Below are 19,710 nucleotides of genomic sequence, written 5' to 3'. Positions count from 1 at the left end.
AAGTGAAAAATGTGCGGACTGCAGTGATTCACATACGGCCCGCTCCCGAGATTGCCCAACCTTTGTTTCCTCAATTGCCTTTTCCTCAAGAGGAAAAGGCAATTCTCAAGATCTGTACTGAGCAGAAACTATCTTTCCCGGCTGCACGTAGGGAAACAGAAAAATAGTTAACTCACGGAACCTCATACAACCAGATGTGTCTTTCGCCACCACTGCGTCAAAACAAACTCCTTCAACTGTTCATAATCCGCATCCTGCGCTGAACCTAAGAAACTCGTTCAGATGCTTTCTGATCAAGTTACTAAGCTTACAACCACTATTTCTGGGCTGACAGAGATGAGTAAAAAGTCCTGTGTCGCAATAACTGAATCCAACAGTGTGGTCCATACAAAGGTTCCTGCTCCCAAAGTACTATCGGTACGGGCGGAGGCTACCACAGCTGGCAGTAAGCCAACTAACAGGATCCCTACAAAGGGAACCCACATAATCACCCCCTCTGGGATGTCAATAGCGACATCCCATTTTCGTAAATCTCCTCCACCATCATCCCATATATTGGAGGATATGGTTGACGAACCTCCCGACCCAAAGGCGTTGGAGTTATCTAAGTTAAAGAACACGAAAAAGAAGAACAGAATCACATACAACTAAGTTTTATATGGTTTTCTAAGTATATTTATTATTATTATATATTTTATTTATTTATTTGTATATTTTTTTTTTTTTTATTTTTTTTTTATGAACATTATTCAGTGGAATGTTAGAGGTGTACGGTAGCGCATTGAAGATATTGGAGTACTGGCGCATGTACATGATCCGATTATCATGTGTTTCCAGGAAACTCAACTTCTACGACATGACCCAATAGCACTCAGAGGATACTTCTGTGAGAGATGCGACTGTGTAGTAGACGGTAGAGAGACTGGTGGAATGGATATTTTCATGAAGGATGAAGTATTGGCTACAAGGATTCAACTGACCACTCTCGTTCCTTCTGTTGCAGTGAAAATCTCCGCTACATATCTGCAATCTGTATCTCACCGAACACTGAGTTCAGTGCTCTAGACATCTCAAACCTCCTCACACAAATACCATCTCCGTCGTTAATAGTAGGAGACTTCAACGCCCACCATGTTTCCTGGGGCTCGACTTTCTGCTCCACTCGAGGAAATATGGTACACAATGTGAGACAAGACTTGGACCTTTGTTTGCTGAATAATGGATCTCGTACATTCATGTCTTTATCATCAGGTACTGTGTCTAACATCGATCTCTCCATATGCTCGCCGAATTTACTCCCTCATTTTGATTTGTCTGTTTGTGATGATTTTCACGGCAGTGACCACAAACCAATTGTTATTGGTTTCGGTGTGGACCACGAGATTCGGAGAAGGCCACGGAGGTGGATTGTTGAAAGGACAGTTTGGGATGGATATCTTAAAGCCTTCCAATCGCAGTATGACGACGGTGCGAACATCCTTGAGCAACTTTCCTCTTTTACGTCCATGATACTTGAAACTGCCAGCAGATATGTCCCACAAATATCGGGTAATCCTAATCGTCCTTCCATTCCGTGGTGGAATGATGATTGCAAATGTGCTATTAGGAATCGATGGCGGGCACTACGCAAATTCAATAATAGACCTACAACTGAACATCTAAATTGGTACCGCAGGGCTAGAGCGGTATGCCGTCGTGTCTTCTTGAACGCTAAGAGAAATTCATGCACGAAATATGTGAACACCAACTCCGTGCTACTCCCACGTCTACTGTGTGCATGCAATTTTCATGTCGCCAAGGCAATTTATTCTCGCTCTCGTCGATGAAGGAGAACTCCTTACATCATCTTCGGCTGTAGCAAATGCTTTAGCAAAATCTTTCCGCTCGGTGTCTCTCACTTCATCATATAGTAACCACTTTCAGAGGTACAAAGCACAGATGGAAATATTGGCGTTAAATATTGGTGTTTCGGTTGGTGAATTGAACACTGCATTCTTACTTAAAGAATTGTTACACGCACTTAAGAACTCACGTGACACTTCCCCTGAACCAGACAACGTTCGCCTTTGTATGCTTTCACACCTTCCTAACTCAGCACTACAACATGTTTTGAGTATTTACAATGGTTTATTCTCCGAACAAGTATTTCCGCCCGGCTGGTCAGAAGGATCTATTATACCAGTACTAAAGCCTGGTAAAGACTTTCTTTTTGATAGCCGTCTTACTTGGATCAAACATGTAAAGGAATTGAGGACAAAATGTTCCAAACTTTTAGATATGATGCGGGTCCTTAGTAACACCGATTGGGGAGCCGATCGGTCATGTATGTTACTTCCCTTGTTCGTTCCCGTTTAGATTATGGTTGTGTCGCCTATTCTACAGTTTGTCAAACCGTGCTTAAAATGCTGGACGGTCTACATCATGCTTTTCTTCGGCTTGTCACAGGTGCGTTTCAACCTCCTTTCACCACCCGAGTTACTACCGTTGATTTTATCAATCGTATAAAACAATCCCTGAGAGCAAGATGGCAAAGTGACTGGGCGACTACCGTCGATAATAAACTCCGACGGATTTAAGATTCAGTGTTGCCATGGGGCTCCTCTTGCAGATAATTTCGTCGTGAGGAAGTGGTCCTCTCCCTGTTACGGTTAGGACATACGAGGATCACACACGAATACCTAATGTCAGGCGAAGCCCCACCCCTATGCACACGATGCAACTGCCGCATGACTGGCACCACATTCTCGTGGACTGCATATGTTATGCGGCGTTGCGTCGTCAGTTTAATCTACCTAGAAACATCCGTGATATCTTGTGCAATAACAACGGAATTTTGGACCGGATGTTTTCTCTTCTCCGGATGTTTGCATAGTACCAGGTTACTACAAAAGGTTTAATATTATCATATATATTTTTCTGTTAGAAGAGCTTTTTAATAATTTTAACCTTTACTTTCAATTTTGATTTTTTTGGTTCTATGTATTTAATTTTACTATCCGGGGAGGGGACCTTTCGCACAACCCATCGGAATTAGGTAAGTTTTATATAGTTTCTTTATTCGATTATTTTAACTTTTATGTTTTATCGACGTTGTCTTTGGTATTAGTTTTGAATTTTATTTTGCCTTCTTGGCTTGTTTTAATAAATTTTTATTATATGATTAATATTACATTTATACCTTATAAACTTTATTATTTTGGAGTTATTATACCCTTTATTAATAAAATTCCGGGCGGTGATAACGCCCAAGCGTTTTCCACCCACAAAAAAAAAAAAAAAAAAAAAAAACATATTGGATGTAAAAGCAGCACACCCTATACTAAATATTTTATGATTTCATATTAATGTTTCTGGTATGTGTGTTCTCTATAGACTAAAAAAACTAGTGAATTCTTCTAAGTGTAATTTTTCCCTCAAATCCCCCACTTGCTTTACTTTTGTTAATTTGTTCTTGTAAGTATCCATGTATTAGTAATCATGCCTGGCTAAATCTGAGAAGGTTTAAATGATGTAATGTAATTCTAAATATTTTACCTGTACAAAAGATAAACCTCTCTTACTTTACCATACCTTACATTACTTTTTCGGTGCTAATTATTATTTTTCTTTTTTCTACTCAATATTTTTAGCAAATTAATTATTACCTTCAGTGTTGGAAACCAATTGGTATTTATTGTCTATGTAGATTGTCTTGATCTTCTAAATATTATATTTGCATTATTTTAATTAAAACATTTCAAGGTTTGAGATAAAAAATTAGAAAAATAATAATCAGCATCATAAAATGCCAAACAGTTCTTTTTTCTTAATTTTATATTTCATTTGTTATTATGTAGTACCAAAGAATACAATTTAAAAAATTATTTATTAATCAGTTAGGTTAAAGCTAACATCAAATATTAAGAACAATTATTAACTAAAAAAACTTTCATAAGAATATATTCTTTATTTTTCAATCAGTAATTTTTTTCTTTTTCCTTTCTGATTTAAGCTATATATATTTTTTACATATAAAATTTTTATATTGGTTTATTTAAAAGAAAGGTGGTAAATAACATTTTTTGCAAGTTCTCTTTGAATATGTATATATATATATTTTTTTTTTTTAGGTTAGAAATTTATATATGCCAAAATATTTTGGAGGTGGTGTACTTCATACTAAATTCATGATAATTGATGATAGCTCATTTTATCTTGGAAGTGCAAATTGGGATTGGAGAGCTTTAACTCATGTTAAAGAATTGGGATTTTATGTTCAGAATTGTACAAAATTATCTGCAGATCTGGGACGTATATTTCAGGTAACAAATGTTTGGCATATTTTTTTTCTTTTATGTCCTGAGTGAACTATATTATTAGTAATTAATTTTTATAGTAAAGTTTTTCCTGCTTATATCCTGTTATTTAATCAAGACAATATAAATTATTCTGTGTGATAATATAATTTGTAGTAAATAGATGTCTGTACTTCTGTTATGTACATTCACATGTATTGTAGTCCTCATTCAGTTGAATGATTAAGAAAAACAGCAACTCTCATCATAATATTATTTGCTCCTCACGTGACTTTGTGTTTGCTCCTCTATTTCTAGCTAAACTTTTGAATTCTTGGTTGCTCTCATTTTGATTGCCCATAGTTTTTAATATTTTCTGCCTTCTTTTCTTTGGATCTTCTACTGATATCTCTATAATGTTTGGAAAGCTTAGAAAAAAGACTGGTCTTACTGAAAACAGTGTTGTCAAATGTATTGTTGTAATGTTTACGTAAACATTGTGAAGAGGATCTTTTCTTTGTTCTGTTGGTTGATTTTCTTGCTAGCACACATGCATTCCATTAATACAAGGGTAACAGCTGATATTTTATTTAGATACAGTAAATTACTTATTTATCACCAAAAAAGAAAAATACTTATTTTTCCAAGTAAGAAAAATTACCTATTTGTCATCAAAAGCAGTCAAGAAAGAGGTTATTGCGAAGTGAAAAAGAATAAGTAAACTTTGGCAGCAAATGACTGTAAGATATAGGATTTGTCAGCGCCACCCAGACGGCCAGGATTAGGTCTCCTCCTTGCCTTGCCACTAATGGTGAGCCCTCCAAAAGAGTACCCCCACCAGGTCTATGGTCTTATGCAATTCCCTCCCTTGCCCAACTACTCCTCTTCCTCTGCAGACTCTTTTTATCCACCATCTTCCCCATATTGAAGTTCTACAAAAGCCTTTGTTCTCAGAATACCACCAATCATTCCAGTGATCAAGGCACAATTTCAAGAACCATGCAGCATAGCTGCTATGATATTGTCAGGCATAACCTCACCAATCACCACAAGGACCTCCCTTACATCCTCAGTCCACCTGGTCAAATGAAAGATGGTGTGTTCTGCTGAGTTACTGCTCTCACAGTAGAAGCACTGATCCAACCTCTTCCATTTCTTCTCTAACAGATACATATTGAAGCAGCCATGGCCAGACAAGAATTGTGTCACAGCTCAAACGACAGTTCTCCATATGTTCTTGTCATCCATGGTTTCAACTCTGGGATTAGCCTCCAGGTCCACCTAACCACCTGTCACCTATCCCACCTCACCTGCCAGCTTTCCAGTAGTAACAGCATTGATATCACTGGCAACAACATTGATACACTGCATGTACACAAAAGAGAACCACTTCTCAGCATAATGAAGTACATAAACTTATTCAACAGTAATGTAATAAATGAACAGATGTATTCAATTGCAACACACTTTTCAAACACAATAAAATAAATAATCCATCATCAATAGTAATTTCAGTTGAAATTGGTGTGAGGACATCAGTACCAGTAACTCACTATAGACAGTAACAAAGAAGACTGAGAACATTTTGAAGTAAGTTTTTTTAAAACATATTACAATCAGATTTGATTTGGTATTTCATTGCAAAAGTTTATTTTTAAATATTCATAATTGTCAATTTCAGTTACAATTTTATTTTTAAAAAAAAGCTGCTCTGAACTGTTAAATATAAAATTTATAGATTAATATTCAGAAAACTTTACAGAGATTTCTATTACAAAAAGTGTTATCAGTTAGACATATATAAATTAACAATACAATTTGAAGGTAAATGAAATTTAAAATAGCAAATCGGGTAAGTCTTTTCATTTAGATGAGCATTGTATATAAATTCAAATAACAGATTTGCTTCCACTTAGATTTTAATCCAGTCTGTAATTGAGATTTAATTTTGATTTCTAGTTGAAACTCAAATCGAATGAATTTAATTGAATTGATAAATGGTAAACTGGGTATGTGTGACACTTAATAACTGCTTGGTGAACTAATGACTGGAAGTTGACTAAAGAAAACAAATAAATTTTCAAGATAGTTCTTAATAATGATTATAAATGTATCCATAACTTTTTCTTGTGTGAATGTATTATAAACAAAGTACTGCACATTTAAGCAGTTGACTTGCTAGTTTCATTTTCTGAATCTTTGCCCAATCTTAATTTTGAAACAATAACTGAATCTGAATGGGTAAATTTTATTAACAACATAGCCATTCAGATCTATTAATACAGTGATTTATCTATAAAGAAGTAGTGTCAAATACTCAATTCTCGCTCTATTCTTATACATTTCATGCATTTATCTTTTGCTTCAGTTTAAAATTAACTGCGCTAATGACTTTTTTACGGCAATAACAAAAAAACAATCTGCAGAGTTTAGAAACAGTGCCAAATGGAAAATCCAGCAGTTAACTTGATTAATCTGTAGAATCAGTTAATAGAACATGACATCAACTATATGAATTGTTTTATTACAACACATCCTTTTATTTTTCAAAATGCTATTACTTGAGGTGGTTCAGTGTATAGCAGAACCATCTCTTTGTAAGGAATTGTGTTTGTTAAAATAACTGTTACCTTAGTTTATTATTCTAATTTAGAAATGTTAGTTGTAATTATGATATTATAATTTAGTCTACATTAATTTTATTTTTACTTTGAGCCAGGTGTACTGGGAACTTAGTGAAAATAATGCCATTATACCTATGCAGTGGCCAAGTGATTACAATGCTTTATTTAATGCTTTCAACCCAATGAAAATCAGACTGCCTTTGGGCGAAGAAGGATATATTTTCTTTGGGGTAAGTTTTATTTAATTTCGTCTGTCCATAGTATTTATCGTAAAGTAGCTCCGGAGGTTTTCTTACCCGCAGATTGCCAGTTCAATTAACCTAAATGTTTAAATGTCTAAATTAATGAATATAGCCAACCCTACTTTAATGGTTACTGTATCATTGTTAATGACAAAAACATGATGTTTGTTACTTCACCTCCTTGTGTATTGATAGCTGGGTTCTACTTGGCTTTATTCCTACACATCTTCATAGGCTAAATCTTTGGCTTCTGAGGTTTTTCTGATGAAAATATGAAGCCCTAACATGAGGCAACTTAAAAAAAAAGACAATAAAAAAATGTGCTGTTGTCATGCTGATGGCCTTTTTGGAGAGCAAAAAGATGTAGGACAACATGGATAAAAGAAATGTATGGTAGGCATTAAAAAAATAGAGTTCAGAGAGGAATTATTGAAAAGGTGATGAAGGAAGTGTTAAAAGTGTAAAAAATAAGGAAAAATTAAGTTGGATAGAGCAGAGAAATTGTTTTGAACAAGTTCATACATTCTTATCTTTGTTAATAACTTTTGTAATGTATAGTGTACTGAGTAAAATGGCAGTGAAAGTTGAAGAGAGAATGATGAGAGCAATGGTGGTTGGAGATTACATGACGATGTGGGGAAATGTAGAACCTTCTGTTCTACATTTCCCCACACTATATGTTTATAGAACAGAGGTTACCGTAGAATAGAAAGGAATGGCTTTTGTGTAAGGGACCCAGCTAGCAGCTGGAAACTGCACATGATGGTGATGAAATATTATAAAAACAGGGTGTAATGGCTAGTTCAAGTGGAAAATTTCCCATTTGGTAGTTAACCTTTTCTGTTAATTTGAATTGTTTCCATCTAACCTATATTTTTAGTCTTCATTTTCTTTTTTTTATTTCATAAAAGACAAGTAATTTATTTATAATGTTTTGTAAGTATTGGTCTGTTTTTGTTTATAATTCTGTATAAGTGACTATAGTAGTCACTAAAAAAATTATCTATGTATTTGATTTACTTAATATTTTATTTATCTATAACAACTCAATTTTGATTTAATTTTTTATTTTAGAGCTCACCACCAAAAATGAATACAGTAGGTCGATGTAATGATTTACAGGCTATCAGACATGTTATCAATACAGCTGCTAAATTTATCTATATTACTGTTATGTCATATCGACCAGCTAGGATTTATGCAAAACCTGAGAGGTAATAAAATTATAATAATAAAATGATTGTCATACTTATTTATAATAGTAATTAAAATAATTGTTGAAGTTTGCACCTTTCATAAGTATATTGCTACCCTGAAGAAGCTACACTAACGAACGAATGATTTATTGAAAAATTACACCAACTGATTAGCCTAAACAAATAAAATTTAAACCTTGGTATATTTTTGGCTTTGATACAGCTTAGCTGAAAACTAAAACTATTCTTTTTCATTCATTATCCCTTGTGGTTTATTAAATTGATGGTAGAGAGAGAGCAAAAAACATAGACTCAACTGACATAATTGAGTATTTTTGAAGGAATTGGTAACCAAAGAAGAACTGTGGTTCATAGGACCAAAACAGGATGTTGAGTAGGGAACTAAAGAAATCGGAGAACCATAGAAATGTGGGATTTACTTAGGAAAATTAAAATAAATGATCGGTTGATAACATTTAGGTAGAAAATTTATGTTGATTTGGAGATAGTGGACTGTATAAGACAATGCTAGGGCTGGAACAATCCCTTGGACCAGTATGAGAATTTAGATACTTGATTTATAAGATAAACGATATTTAATTTATAATAAGATTCACCAAACTACAAGATATAGTAAATGCACATAATGATACACTCGCTGACAGAGTGGAACCGTGTTATGACAAATGATATGCACAACTAACTTAATGACCGGCCACAACCAAGCCTTATTACGAGTTCTCCCACCACTTCTCAATGCCCAACAATTTTATTTCTTCAGAAATAGAGGTTTTGAAAAAGAAATGTTATGAGTATCAAATATTTTTTTTTCCAAACTTGAAAGTAGGAAATAGTTAATTTTAATTAAACAAATAGGTTGGCAAGAGGTCCCTGACCCCTTTGTTTTTTATTTTTTTTTACTTGCTAATTAAGTTCTTAAGGAATTTAAGAGGGTACCTGGGTGGGGAATTTGGCACTATCAGTTTTTCAAGTTCCAAAGTTTTTAATGTCTTGGAAAAAGAAGGGTTTTAATACAAGTTTTCAATTTTTACTTCCTTGTACGCAGTAAAGGACATATTGTGATCGCGAAAAATTTCGGTTTTCAGATTTCAAGGGAAATATCCATTTTGACCATCCCTCAATTCATTTTGAATAGTTTCAGTGTGATGTCTGTTCATACGCATGTATCTCTTATAACTCAAAAATGATTAACCATAGGATGTTGAAATTTTGGATTTAGAACTGTTGTAACATCTAATTGTGCACCTCTCCTTTTGATTACAGTCAAAAAAATGTGTATATGTACGCAACAGGCATACAAGGAAGTCATGTGATATCCACATCAGATTTTTAATTAAAGGAAGCAAGAAGTCCTTGGGGGCAAGAAGGACTGAAATCTTGACAATATATAATTTTTTTTTTTTGTTTCAGGAGATGGAACATATTTTTAAAAATAAAAGTTCCAATTTTGCAATATTAAAATTTTTGTTAATAGATCGGAGCTAGGGAGCTGGAACTCTGAGGTTAAAATACATGAACCTCTTCTGTATGATTTTCAACTTCTTCCCGAAGTTAGATTACATACTCAAAAAGAACAGTTTAAATGTTGCAAAACTTCAGTTTTGGTTAATTTTGGATAGTTATTGGGAAGATACCCATGGAGACTAAGAAAGCCTGAAACTTTTTACATCATTATATATATAAATATTTTTCTTATATTAAATCATATATTTAAGGTTTAAAAACAGCTTTAAAAGAGTGCAGAAATTTTTCATATTGAAATTTGTTTATAAAAATTTGGGGTAGTTCTTGAGTTTATCCCAGAAAAACAAGCAAAGAAACTCTGTCTTTATACAATTGTACAGATTTATAGTAACAACAACTTGATATGTCCTACTCTATATAAACTCTCAAATTTTAAAATCATATTCATAGTTGGTATTAATGAGTTTGATGTTGTATGTTGATATGTGGTACATACACTGTACTAAAAATAAAATTATTGAAATTTATAAAACGAATCAATTATCTGGCAATAAAGTACTTAGTGTTTTTATAAGTTTAATCATTTTTGCCATATATTAAAAAAATACTTATTATTTAATTAATAGTAAAATCTGTATGTAGGCTGAGTATATATGTACAGTAACTTGATATTTTAGGATAAGTTTTAATTATTTGTATGTATATAGCATTCTTACTTAATTTCTTTCTACTTTTAATCTTGTATAATTATGCAGTATGTCTGTAAACACATCTTGGAATGTTTATTTTTATTACCATAAATGTAAACCATCTCAAATATATGTTAAATAAAAAAGCAGCTCATCAAGTGATCTTTTTTTTTAAATTTAATGTGGTTTCTGTTTATTGCTCTGCAGACATCTAAATACCATTCAAGTTCTTGCTACACAAGATGAAGTATATGAGTAATTAATGCAAGAGAAAATTTATAAATCTTGCTTCCAATGTTCATCAGTTGTTTGTGAATCAATATACACTGTTTATTTCTATAACATCAGAAGCAAAAGACTAAAGACATGAGATCCAGTAATAGTGGTGGCGGTACCACCACTACCTCTCACCCACCCATCACTTCCAGTCCAGCACTGTGGAAATATATTAAGAAACTCATGTACATTGTTGCTTTTAATTTTGTCGATTAACACGGCTAGTTATATAAAATGTAGCTTCATCACTCAACACTAACTTTTTAAAAAATTGTTCACCATTGTCTACCTCATTGAACATGTCTCAGTAAAAGCATCCTTTTGGTAATACCTGGGTGAAGTTGCATTTCACTACTATCAAACTACAAAACAGACTTTTTAAAGAACTTTAAACATTGGTTTTTAAGATTTATTTTTAAGTATAGATTCAGACTGATTTTTTTTAACCCTTTGTTTAACTCTCCTGCAGAGATTCATTACATGACCTGCCAGAATGTTTTTTATCTAATAAATTTCTAGTTTCCTTAAGCTATTGATCCCTGTACTAAATGTGCTATTCTCTTACATACATGAATGATATTAATATTAAAAAATATTCAAAGATTGAAATTTAGCAAGCCAAAGAATACACTGAATCTGATTCTGAACTGCCCTTGTCTCAATTAGGAGCAGTGATATATTGTGTCTCCATCATTAATTATCTGCAGTTCTCCAAAGCCTACTTCACAGTCAAAAACTTCAATGTTGTGTTTTGTTACACCTTCATTATGTCTTGTTCTTTTGTTCAGATATTTCAGGAGTTTAAAACCCCATTGTAACTTAAGAAATATGTTGTTCAATTTTACAAAAATGTAGCAGAACAAGCTCTCTTTTTCTCTTTTTTTTGCCACCGTAAGGCATTATGTCAGAGAATGAATGAGGATGATATGTATGAATGTAAATGAAGTGTAGTCTTGTTCAGTCTCAGGTTGACCATTCCTCCTGAGATGTGTGGTTAATTGAAACCAATCACCAAAGAACACCAGTATTCATGATCTTGTATTCTAATCTGTATAAAAGTAGGAACTGCCTTTACTATGATTTGAACAATAGAACTCTCGACTTCAAAACCAGCTGATTTGTGATGATGAGTTAACCACTAGACCAGCCTGGAGGACTAAACAATCAAATCAAGCTGATACACATTAAATGTGAGAAGATGTATATCTTGTTTCTCTACTGCTCATTTTTATTCCCACACTTTCTCTGTTCGACCATCCTACAGCTCAGTTTTTGCCTAGCCAGCTGTACCAATTAAATGCCAAGGATGTTAATAATTATTTATTAAAGTGTCAGGTTTAATGAGCTCATTATCTGTTTTTTTTTTTTTTGGAAAAGGTTTGTGATAAATGAAATTAAGAAACATTTAATACATGTACATAAACCTATATTTAAAGATTTTCAGATTAACCATTATAATTACCTTAATATTATAATAAAATAATTACAACAATAAAAAGAAAACAAAAAAGCACCTATGCTATTGTAATAATTATATTAAGATAAAGCTATTTTTAAGAAAAGATATGTGATGTCCTTTTTGAGATGAAGCTGGATTTTTTTTTGTTTTTTTTGTTTTGTTGAGATGATCTGGCCCATGCCTACGACTGATGTTTCTTATAATATGTTTTCAATTGTGAATAACTCTTGTGTAGTCCTGCTGATACTATTTTTAGAAATTTTGTTGGTCAATCTGGTTCCATTGAGCTCAATTGGAAGATTTTTAAAACATTTATAAAAACTATATATAAATAATAAAAATATATAAATGTTACTACTTATAAAGCTGTAGAATGTGCTTTACCATAATTGAATGTCAAAAGTAAAGGTAATGTGCAATTAGTTTAGATGGTTTCTACTGCTAATTGAACTCGTTTTGTAAGTATCCTTCATAAAGAGAAATTAACACTGTCTTTCAGGAATGTAAAACTGATATTTAATATTCATTTATACAGTTTTAATCACATATAAATAATATTGCTGTTATTTCATAAAACTAATAAACATAATTCTTGTTTCCTAGCATGTGATACATGATTTTAATCTGGTTTTGATGCTGAAAACGAATATGAACTCAGAATCTTTCTATCACCCACCACTTTTGAAAAATTTTTAAATTTTAATTAAAGGATTTTTTCATTTTTTAACGTATGGTTAGCATTTTAAGCTCCTATATTGTTTTTTGTTAGCTCATTTTTTTATTTGTTTAACTTTGTTAACATAATTTCTAAGCTATAAATAAACAATACTAGACAAAGAATTAAATCATATCATAGTCACATAATATGACATCATATCTAATACTGAAGAGGACAAGATCTTCATGGACAAGATTAATCACATCTGTGCAGGTCAAAACATGTAGCTGAAAACACAGTGTTGTTTGTATTAAGCACTGGATTTAGGAATGATTTAATTTTGTTCAGTCTTATTTCTGTCTTAAGTTTAACGGTGCAGTGTCATAATGCCTCAAAATTGTGTAAATGATGTGTTATGTATGTGGTGAGTTTACCATAAAATCAGATAGAAAAACTATTACACCTTTATTTAAAGAAGTATATCATTTGAACTTTCAGCGTAAAATTGGTAATCAGGATAAGACGTGGGCTCCTCATATAGTATGCACTAATTGTTCTGTATATTTAAGAGGATGGCTTAAAGGTGCAGGGAAGGCTTTGCCATTTGATGTACCAAATTTGGTTTGGCATGAACCAAAGGCTCATGTAACTGATTATTACTTTTGTTTAATAAGTTCTGGAATTTCTAAAAAATCTAAACATGCTGTAAAATATACTTCATTGCAATCTGCAATCAGGCCTGTACCTCACAGCGAAATTATTCCAGTTCCTGAGCCCCTTGTTAATGTATGTTTCAAAAGCAGAGGTGAAGAATCAGGCATTCTGAAGAAGACAACAATGATTTTGATTTTGATTATCTTCCAATAAGCCAGATCTTAAATCACAAGCTGAGTTAAATGACTTGGTTAGGGATTTAAATTTATCAAAAAATCAAGCTGAACTGTTAGGATCAAGACTGCATGGTTGGGATTTACTTAAAAAAAATACAAAAATTTCAGACTATCGAAGCCGATAAAAAGAACTTTCTTAGTACTTTATTGATGAAAATAATTTGGTTTATTGCACAAATATTGATGAGCTTATGTTGCACTTAGGAAATATTTTTACCCGCTTTCCATATCAAGCTAGGATTAATGAAGAAAAATTTTGTAAAAGCAATGAAGAAGGATAGTTACGGATTTTTGTATATCAGACAGAAATTTCCGAATGTAAGTGAAGGAAATGTAAGTGAAGTAAAGAAGGAATATTTGTTGGTCATCAAATAAAAGAGTTTGTCAAAGATGATATATTTAACTGAATATTAAATAATGTAGAAAATACAGGCCGCTTGGACTTCATTTAAAGACATTTGCAAACCTTTTCTCAGCAAAAAAATCCGACAATTACCACAATATTGTTAATCAACTTCTTACTTCATACAGAGCTATAGTTTGTAATATATCTCTGAAAATACATTTCCTCCACTCACATCTGGATTTTTTCCTGGACAACCTCAGAGATGTAAGTGACAAACACAGTGAATGTTTCCACAAAGACATTTCGGTGATGGAAAGCTGCTATAAAGGGAAATGAAATACTAACAAGCTAGCCGATTACTGTTGGACGTTAATTCGGGATGTGCCTGAGGCTATTTATAAAAGAAAAGCATCAGCGAAATCATTCTAACACAGGTATGGCTATGCAAAATTATAAATTTTACACATTTTAACTACATTTTATTTGTATAATACAGTATCTAAAGAAATTATTTTTCTCCTTTTATTACACTAACCTTTTTTTAATTTATCTATGAAATTTAGACTGTAAACATAATACAAATTACACAATTATTTTTACTTGCAGCAGATTGTAATAAAGTACAGTATAAATTTATAAAGTACTCTGCTGCCAGTTTCCAAGACAATCTATGTTCAGAATTTTTATTCTCATGTTTCTTCCTTTCACTGCCTCTCTACGACATTTTTTATTCTTTGAGCATATATTCCATTGTACACTAAAATTTCTTTAGGAAATCTTAAATCATCTATCCTACTATATGATCAAATTACTTAACTGCTTCTGCTGGACAATGCTACTTATACATTGATGTATTGATACATCAATGCATGGATTGCATTATTTATAACTAGAAACCACCTCATTTATTGCTTTAACATAAATAAATCATTTTATTTATGAATCCACTGTATTCCACAAAATAAGTTTTTACACATAATTTGGTGAGTTTCATATAGTTCTGAGATAAAAACAACATGCATCTTTATAACTATTCTTAACCTCAAAAATGTGCATTAGTGCTGTTATTTTTATTAAGTCACTTAAATGTTAATTAGCAGTTTAAAAATCATTATAGATATATTAAAAATCCTTCTTGCTTATCCAGAAATAAAAAAGTTTAATACTGTTTATTGTATTAATAGAAATATATTACAATGTTAATTTTCATATCCATATTATAACTGTGACCAAACATTATAAGTTATCACATACATAATTTATTTACAGCAGTTTGGAAAATGAAAAGTAGTAAATTGAAAAGTAATTACAATTTAATTACACTATAAAAAATAATTATTTGTAGATATATTTTTTTTTCATTCATATTTTTTATTTTTTCTGTTAATTTATTATTTACCTATTTTTTTAGGTACTGGGGACACATTGATTCTACACTTAGAGCTGCTGCTTTTGAAAAAAGATTGGAAGTGAGATTATTAGTTGCTAAATGGCATTTTAAAGACAGTCCTCCTCAGTTTCTTCAGTCACTTATAGCTTTATCTGGAGCATCTAAAGGACTCAGAATCTCAGTTGTAAGATTATTTCATGTTTCATTTGTACAGTATTTAATTTCCTACAAACAGAATCAGATTTGTTTGTTTGTATATACCATTGTGTGGCAGGAAAAGTTACATCTACTGTTGTGTGTTAGGTATAGAGAAAATGGTATGTTACTGGCTTAATATTTTAGATTTTAAATTATTTAAACCTTCTTGTAAAGAAACCTTATCAATATGTATCCATAAAATGCACAGTGTGCATTTGACACCCGGTAACATCAGACTCCTTACTGGCTTAATGCACAGTGTCAAAATGTTTATTAATCTTTATAACAATACTTGATTGAGTAGTTTGTATAAATGACAAATTTCTTGAATAATGTTTCTAAAAATGATTATAGTTTGTCAGAGACAGATTATTTACAATCTTATTTCCATTAAATAAATCTGACCAACATATTAAACTATTTTTATTTTAAATTTACGATTATATTATGTAGAATAATAAATATAATATATTTATTTAAAGAAATTCAAGTTAATTAAATGGATGTAATAAAGAATTTAAAAAAAAATTGGTTTACATTCCAGTAAAAACAAGTTTCTTGTAATATAGTTTTCATGATATTTGACTGCTACATACTGCAAGCATTAAAAAGAACTTGCACATGAGTTTTTGTGTTTCATATATCTTTGGTATGAAGTGTGTAAGAAATTCAAAAGATCCATTAAAGTCTTTGATTTTCTTATGAAAAAATGTTGAGAAAACATTTTTATTCTTCAGGTTCATCAAAAAAATAATACTAACACAAATTTGTAAATGTATTCAATTTGGACAAAAAAAAATTGTCAAAACTTTTACATATTTGGCCATGTTGATAGATTAAAAATGCCTTAACCAATTACAGTTAAGCTTACTGAATTAATTAAGGCATACTTTGGTAATTAAAGCCAAGCTTCTCTTCCTATTGGTAACTCTTTTGGGACAATCGGTATCAAAATGTAATTTATTTATTAGATGTTGTCAGTAAAATTATAACCATATACATATGGAGAACAGATCTAGTAATTTAGATGTAATCTAAGTAATCTAGATGTTTACATTTACAAACTAGACAGTGTATATTGTCGCTTGTTAGTGGTTTAACCAGGATATTGAGAGACTAACAGATTTAAAAATTTTTGTGTAATGACAGTTAAATTATAAAAACCAGAATACAGTCCAGTTTACTAAAAACTTTAAAATGAGTGATAGAAACTAGTGTTGCATTAACAATATGATAACAATAGAACAGTCTAAAGTTCATACAATTCACTTTCATGAATATTATTACTTTTACTCTTTACAATAGAACTACCCTACACTTTATGAATGAATAGAATGCTGTCACTTTCACTACTGTTTACCAATAACTCACCGAACAACTTCCTGCATTCACCCACTCTCCACGCTAAATACTCATGGCATACTGAGTGTATGCTTACTGATATCTCTGTCACCGCAACCGTGTCGAACTCGGGCTTGCGAAACTACTCTGTTACCGCTTTTCTATTACAATTGCGCTGAACACGACCTAACAGAACTACTGACTCTGTTGGTCACTGGCAGTATTTTATGTCCTCTGGCCTGCAGAACTAGTATAGCCTCATCCCTTTTCGTTGTTGAAGTGTAATCGTTTTTATCATCCGCACTCTTACATTTTACTATCAGTTTTTATTCCAGTCCAGTCACCCTTCTGTCGAACAACAGCTTTTGGAGATGCCATTGTCTGTATTACAAAGAACAGATTGTTAAAACGGACCTATTTCTCTAAGAAAAGGTTCCCTTTTATTTCCTAAGGGATTCATCTTTTCATTATTATTTTCTTACTTTCTTCTTAATTGGAAGAAATCTGTTACTATAATCCGTTATACTGGGCCTGTTACAATTTTATTTATTTTTACATGACTGTAAGAGGTATATTAATTTGTTGCTTTACAATATCTGTCCAACTTTTTCTACTGTATATGATACATCTAAAGTATGTAAGATATAGTAGTCAAGCATAGCCTTTCCCGACTATAATGATTTTCACCATATACCTCTAGTGGTGAGAGTGCGAAAGTGTCTCATAACATTAAAAATGTTTGGTATCTCAGTGGGTTTGATCTACTGATATTAAACAGAATAATATCCAGCTTTGTGAATTTGTAAAATCACATTGAAAATACTGGTCAGTTAAATCACGTGGAGCTGTTTTGAAGGTTTTTTTTAATCATTCTATTCTGCTAATGTAATTTTCTCAATCTTTGCCTTAAAGAAATTGACAAAACATCCATTAATTAAAGACATAAATGATGCAGACTGGCTAATTTAATGAAAGTTAAGAAAGTACAGAAAACCACCCTTCGTTTTCCCTTAAATGTTAGGCATGGAAAACCTTTTCTTGTGAATATTAATGTTATTTTTTAAAGCAGATTGTCTCACATCTTGTTATATATTGTTGTATATAATTAAATAACCTGTTTCATTATGCTACTTTAACAAGATTAAGAGATGCTTGAAAAAGATTAATAATATTAATGTGTAATTAAAAACTATTATAATAATTAATAAATTTAAAAAAAAAAACGTTAAAAACCTATTTGATTAATTAAAATAATTATATAATAAATTAATTATTTAATAATTATTTGATCAAATAAAATGATGCTGAATTAAATTAGATTATTAATCACACATGTTAATTAATAGTTAAATGCATCAAATTATCTTTAATAATGGCTTCTGTTACTTTTTTAGTTTTTCTATATAGGCTGTTCACAGATACTTTCAAAGCGGTTGCCACATTATCAGAAAAGTTGTATACTTGAAAAAAGATTTTAAAAAAGTAAATAAATAAACTATAATTTTTTTTTGTATAAAAGAGACATCAGATGAATTATGTTTAAAAACATGAAACTTTTGAGTTTTGTCAAATTTCTTGAAGAGACAGTTAGTTATACCTTTGTTAGATTTTTAAAATAATTACTATTTTATATTTTTTGGCAAGGATATATATAAACTCATCCAATGAAGTAGCAGTTACTATGAATATGCCCATGAGTATTTACAAAATTAAAACTAAATAACAGAGAGAAAGCATTAATGTCAATCAAAGAATTATCCCTCAAATGTTATTTCTTAACATTTTGAGATATTTGATTTCAATAATACAAAAACGTTTTACACAACTGCCCAAAAAAGAGTTGAATGTATTTAGGGTTATGTATGTGTGTATATTTGTTCCATCGTAGTAGCTCAACAGCTGAACCGATTTAGATCTATGATCCCACATTGGAATCCTAACGTTATCAGAAGTGTCATAGGCTGTATATATATGTATATATATATATATATATATATATATATGTGTGTGTGTGTGTGTGTGTGTGTGTGTGTTTAAGTAGACTTTAAAAATTTGCAAAAAGATTATACTATATAAAAAATTGTCATTCACATGCTCTTTAATTATCCTAAATAAATGGTTATCCTATATTAAAGAGGAATATTTGTCAAAAAACATTTTTTGGCAGAGCTTTTTAATTTTTAATATTTATTTCTTGTTAATAAATTTCATTACTCCACAAGTACCATTATGTAAATCTGGCACTGATGGAAAATATAATTTGTTAATCACATAGATTTTTCTAAGGTTTTATAAATTAACCTCCAGTCAAATAATAAAAATAAGTTGAAAAAAAAAATTCTGTAGACCAAAGCTGCGTATATACTTATATTAATTTTTGATATAGTTCCTACCCAAATTCAAAGCACTTAACATATCATGATACCAGCTTGTCTATTCCCCCTTCAAAGAATGGCGCCACCAAAATTCCCATCCATTTGTTGTCTCCATCCATGAGTTCATCATTTACATAATTACTTTTGAACTATTCAAAGTTTTTAAATTTTGTAAACTGAGGCAATTCCAAATCTGTGCTTTAAGGCGGTGGTGGTAAAAAATCTGTCACTTAACTTGTTTAGTATATTGTTAGTACTAGCAGTAAT

The 19,710-nt window shown here is 31.4% G+C and overlaps 1 protein-coding gene across 1 annotated transcript in view; it reads left to right on the top strand.

Moving 5' to 3' along the window:
* LOC142330458 (5'-3' exonuclease PLD3-like) overlaps nucleotides 1-19,710 on the top strand; it is a 65,229-nt gene that overhangs the window by 36,529 nt on the left and 8,990 nt on the right. Inside the window, exons 5-8 of the mRNA XM_075375700.1 lie at nucleotides 4,110-4,301; nucleotides 6,994-7,128; nucleotides 8,215-8,354; nucleotides 15,551-15,713. Of these exons, the coding sequence (XP_075231815.1) occupies nucleotides 4,110-4,301; nucleotides 6,994-7,128; nucleotides 8,215-8,354; nucleotides 15,551-15,713 (630 nt within the window). The remainder of the gene's footprint in view (nucleotides 1-4,109; nucleotides 4,302-6,993; nucleotides 7,129-8,214; nucleotides 8,355-15,550; nucleotides 15,714-19,710) is intronic.

This window comes from Lycorma delicatula, chromosome 9 (genome assembly GCF_047948215.1).
Source record: "Lycorma delicatula isolate Av1 chromosome 9, ASM4794821v1, whole genome shotgun sequence".
NCBI classification, from domain to species: domain Eukaryota; kingdom Metazoa; phylum Arthropoda; class Insecta; order Hemiptera; family Fulgoridae; genus Lycorma; species Lycorma delicatula.
Note: the sequence above shows the minus strand (reverse complement) of the source record. Positions and strands in the feature narration are given on the sequence as shown.